General features: G+C 45.7%; 1 protein-coding gene across 1 annotated transcript in view; it reads left to right on the plus strand.

The window, feature by feature from the left end:
- Window positions 1-2442: 2442 nt before the first annotated feature.
- LOC129849934 (IQ motif and SEC7 domain-containing protein 3-like) overlaps window positions 2443-5330 on the plus strand; it is a gene marked incomplete at its 3' end in the record, with an annotated part of 18564 nt that continues 15676 nt past the window's right edge. The window contains exon 1 of the mRNA XM_055916603.1: window positions 2443-2762. Coding sequence (XP_055772578.1) covers window positions 2506-2762 — 257 coding nt within the window. The remainder of the gene's footprint in view (window positions 2763-5330) is intronic.

Below are 5330 nucleotides of genomic sequence, written 5' to 3' on the forward strand. Positions count from 1 at the left end.
TCCACACCAGACTGTCATTAACACCATGTTTTACTGCTAGCCTCCATACCAGACTGTCATTAACACCATGTTTTACTGCTAGCCTCCACACCAGACTGTCATTAACACCATGTTTTACTGCTAGCCTCCATACCAGACTGTCATTAACACCATGTTTTACTGCTAGCCTCCACACCAGACTGTCATTAACACCATGTTTTACTGCTAGCCTCCACACCAGACTGTCATTAACACCATGTTTTACTGCTAGCCTCCACACCAGACTGTCATTAACACCATGTTTTACTGCTATCCTCCACACCAGACTGTCATTAAAACCATGTTTTACTGCTAGCCTCCACACCAGACTGTCATTAACACCATGTTTTACTGCTAGCCTCCACACCAGACTGTCATTAACACCATGTTTTACTGCTAGCCTCCATACCAGACTGTCATTAACACCATGTTTTACTGCTAGCCTCCATACCAGACTGTCATTAACACCATGTTTTACTGCTAGCCTCCACACCAGACTGTCATTAACACCATGTTTTACTGCTAGCCTCCACACCAGACTGTCATTAACACCATGTTTTACTGCTAGCCTCCACACCAGACTGTCATTAACACCATGTTTTACTGCTAGCCTCCATACCAGACTGTCATTAACACCATGTTTTACTGCTAGCCTCCACACCAGACTGTCATTAACACCATTTTTTACTGCTAGCCTCCACACCAGACTGTCATTAACACCATGTTTTACTGCTAGCCTCCACACCAGACTGTCATTAACACCATGTTTTACTGCTAGCCTCCACACCAGACTGTCATTAACACCATGTTTTACTGCTAGCCTCCACACCAGACTGTCATTAACACCATGTTTTACTGCTAGCCTCCACACCAGACTGTCATTAACACCATGTTTTACTGCTATCCTCCACACCAGACTGTCATTAAAACCATGTTTTACTGCTAGCCTCCACACCAGACTGTCATTAACACCATGTTTTACTGCTAGCCTCCACACCAGACTGTCATTAACACCATGTTTTACTGCTAGCCTCCATACCAGACTGTCATTAACACCATGTTTTACTGCTATCCTCCACACCAGACTGTCATTAAAACCATGTTTTACTGCTAGCCTCCACACCAGACTGTCATTAACACCATGTTTTACTGCTAGCCTCCACACCAGACTGTCATTAACACCATGTTTTACTGCTAGCCTCCACACCAGACTGACATTAACACCATGTTTTACTGCTAGCCTCCATACCAGACTGTCATTAACACCATGTTTTACTGCTAGCCTCCATACCAGACTGTCATTAACACCATGTTTTACTGCTAGCCTCCATACCAGACTGTCATTAACACCATGTTTTACTGCTAGCCTCCATACCAGACTGTCATTAACACCATGTTTTACTGCTAGCCTCCACACCAGACTGTCATTAACACCATGTTTTACTGCTAGCCTCCACACCAGACTGTCATTAACACCATGTTTTACTGCTAGCCTCCACACCAGACTGTCATTAACACCATGTTTTACTGCTAGCCTCCACACCAGACTGTCATTAACACCATGTTTTACTGCTAGCCTCCACACCAGACTGTCATTAACACCATGTTTTACTGCTAGCCTCCATACCAGGCTGTCATTAACACCATGTTTTACTGCTAGCCTCCATACCAGGCTGTCATTAACACCATGTTTTACTGCTAGCCTCCACACCAGACTGTCATTAACACCATGTTTTACTGCTAGCCTCCACACCAGACTGTCATTAACACCATGTTTTACTGCTAGCCTCCACACCAGACTGTCATTAACACCATGTTTTACTGCTAGCCTCCACACCAGACTGTCATTAACACCATGTTTTACTGCTAGCCTCCATACCAGACTGTCATTAACACCATGTTTTACTGCTAGCCTCCACACCAGACTGTCATTAACACCATGTTTTACTGCTAGCCTCCATACCAGACTGTCATTAACACCATGTTTTACTGCTAGCCTCCACACCAGACTGTCATTAACACCATGTTTTACTGCTAGCCTCCATACCAGACTGTCATTAACACCATGTTTTACTGCTAGCCTCCATACCAGACTGTCATTAACACCATGTTTTACTGCTAGCCTCCACACCAGACTGTCATTAACACCATGTTTTACTGCTAGCCTCCATACCAGACTGTCATTAACACCATGTTTTACTGCTAGCCTCCACACCAGACTGTCATTAACACCATGTTTTACTGTTAGCCTCCACACCAGACTGTCAATAACACCATGTTTTACTGCTAGCCTCCACACCAGACTGTCATCACCAGACTGTTTTGATCTTCATAGTCTTGGGGATTTTGGAACTTGTTTAGCAAGCTGGGGTCTCACGTATAACAATCTCCTCCAGCCTCCCTCACCTCTCATCTCTCTCTTCCTCCTCTCTCCTCTCTCTACCCCTCTCTGCCGGTCTCCACCCTCTCTCCTTTATATGTGAGGGCATGAAATGTGAAGGATTTGTGTACTGTATAATATTGACCCAAATAAAGGTGATTTTAATATCTAGTTTCTCCTCCTCTTTCTTCTTCTCTGTCAGTAACCCTGATAAGGGTCTCCAGTTCCTGATCTCACGAGGTTTCATCCCGGACACGCCCATAGGTGTGGCTCACTTCCTGCTTCAGAGGAAGGGCCTGAGCAGGCAGATGATTGGAGAGTTCCTGGGAAACAGCAAGAAGCCCTTCAACAGAGACGTCCTAGAGTGAGTAGCTGGTAGTCTTCTTCTTAATAATAGTACTGGACTGAAGAGCATTGTCTAGATACAGTAGGCTCAATACGACCTCCCCCCAAGATAAACCCTATTGGAGCAGTGGTTAGTGAGTGGAGAACCCCCCCCCCCCAAGATAAACCCTATTGGGGCAGTGGTTAGTGAGTGGAGACCTCCCCCCCCCCAAGATAAACCCTGTTGGAGCAGTGGTTAGTGAGTGGAGACCTCCCCCCCAAGATAAACCCCATTGGAGCAGTGGTTAGTGAGTGGAGACCTCCCCACCCAAGATAAACCCTATTGGAGCAGTGGCTAGTGAGTGGAGACCCCACCCCCCCAAGATAAACCCTATTGGAGCAGTGGTTAGTGAGTGGAGACCTCCCCCCAAGATAAACCCTATTGGAGCAGTGATTAGTGAGTGGAGACTCCCCCCCCCCCCCCCCAAGATAAACCCTATTGGAGCAGTGGTTAGTGAGTGGAGACCTCCCCCCCAAGATAAACCCTATTGGAGCAGTGGTTAGTGAGTGGAGACCTCCCCCCCCCCAAGATAAACCCTATTGGAGCAGTGGTTAGTGAGTGGAGACCTCCCCCCCAAGATAAACCCTATTGGAGCAGTGGTTAGTGAGTGGAGACCTCCCCCCAAGATAAACCCTATTGGAGCAGTGGTTAGTGAGTGGAGACCCCCCCCCCCCCCCCCCCAAGATAAACCCTATTGGGGCAGTGGTTAGTGAGTGGAGACCCCCCCCCAAGATAAACCCTATTGGAGCAGTGGTTATCATTCCCACGGTGAATGGCTAGGTCTGCTATGCTATGAAACCACACACTATTACAGAGACTTTGATATTACCGGCCGCAATTTATACGGTGAAACAATGTGTGGGGAGGCAGGGGCCCAAAAACTCACATCAATATCTTTGTCAGATAGCGCTGTCAAACAAATAATTGATGCTATTGTTGGCAATCAAGAGCAAGCTCTGACTGAACCACTCAAAAACTCCCCAGCTTATGCTCTTCAAATGGATTTTAGCTGTGAGGCCCCGGCCCCAATGTCGGGGGATGCTATTCTCGAGGACATATTGTTCTGTCTCACGATTCCTGAGCATGAAACGGCACAGGGAATGTTCAGTGTGCTGCGTGGCTATTTTGACGAAAAACTGATTCCATGGGATCTACTGGTGGGCTTGGTGGACCCAATGGGGTGCCATGCCCAGCCAATAAGAATTATTCTTCTCCACAAAAGGACTTCATTACAGACAGAAATGATTCTCACTAACAGGGACGTAAACAACGTTCTGCACAACATTTGAGCGAAATAAGCTTTTTGTGCATATGAAACATATCTGGGATTTTTTTATTTCAGCTCATGAAACATGGGACCATCACTTTACATGTGAAGTAAATATTTTTGTTCAGTGTACATCAAACCACATCACTGGGCGCACACTTGTTCGCAAAACCATGTGGAGATATGGGATCAGAGAATGGCTATGTTCTATTTCACACCGAGGCTTGATGGTTATCGAGGGGGAGTGTTGGAAATATCTTTTGCATTGAGAGAGGACTTCACTTTCTGTGTAATGAAAGTAATAAATGTGTCTCCTTGCCAATGTAACAGACATACAGTATTTGGGAAACTGAACAAATGGAACAGAAGCATATAGAGGAAATACAAAAACATTCTCCAGATGAGTGACTGAATCAGTGGATTCAGAGGAAAGAATTCTTATTGGAGAGAGAGTCTTTTAAAAGCGAACCGTTCCCACTTCCCTCGGCTGTGCATGTTTCTAACAGAACACAGCATCAGGAAGTGTCCCACACCAGTGATGACTGCTCACCTCCAGCGCTTGGAAGAGCACTTTGGGACCTACTTCCCAATCCATTTGACTGTGATCCTGGCTCAGTTGACATGCCAGTAAGTGAAATCGAACAGCTGATCGAGCTGTAATGTGACTGAATGCTACAGACAACACATTCACAGATCACTGCGGAGGAGTTTTGGTTCCTGACTCAAAGGGAACACCCTGCCGTCTGCCTCTGGCCATTACAACTCAATGTACCCTTCGCCAGCTCATATCTGTGTGAAGCTGGATTCAGTGCTTTTGTCTGCATTCAAACCAAATATCGACCCAGGTTGGATGTGACAGCAGAGATGAGGTGCGCTCTGTCGACCACGCCCCCTGACTTTGAAAAGCTCCGATGCAACATGCATTAAGCCACACCCATCTCATTAGTGGTGGTGAGATAAGAGACATTGTCAGACTAATTTGCAATTGACTGTCATAACCCCACATTAAAAGTATGTGATGGTGAGTTGAGAAGACAATCAGAAATACTGTTGGAATGTTCTTCAATTGACTGCCAAAGCCCCAAATAAGATAGTAAACATTGGCTGCTAATTACATTTTTTGGTTTTGAGATATAAAAATGGGGTGTTACACTGTCCCTGTTTGCAGTTGACTACACTGGTATTGTAACAGTCATAGTGAGAGAGGTTAGCACATAGACAGTTGACTACACTGGTATTGTAACAGTCATAGTGAGAGAGGTTAGCACATAGACAGTTGA

Source organism: Salvelinus fontinalis, unplaced genomic scaffold (genome assembly GCF_029448725.1).
Source record: "Salvelinus fontinalis isolate EN_2023a unplaced genomic scaffold, ASM2944872v1 scaffold_1760, whole genome shotgun sequence".
Classification (NCBI taxonomy): Eukaryota; Metazoa; Chordata; class Actinopteri; order Salmoniformes; family Salmonidae; genus Salvelinus; species Salvelinus fontinalis.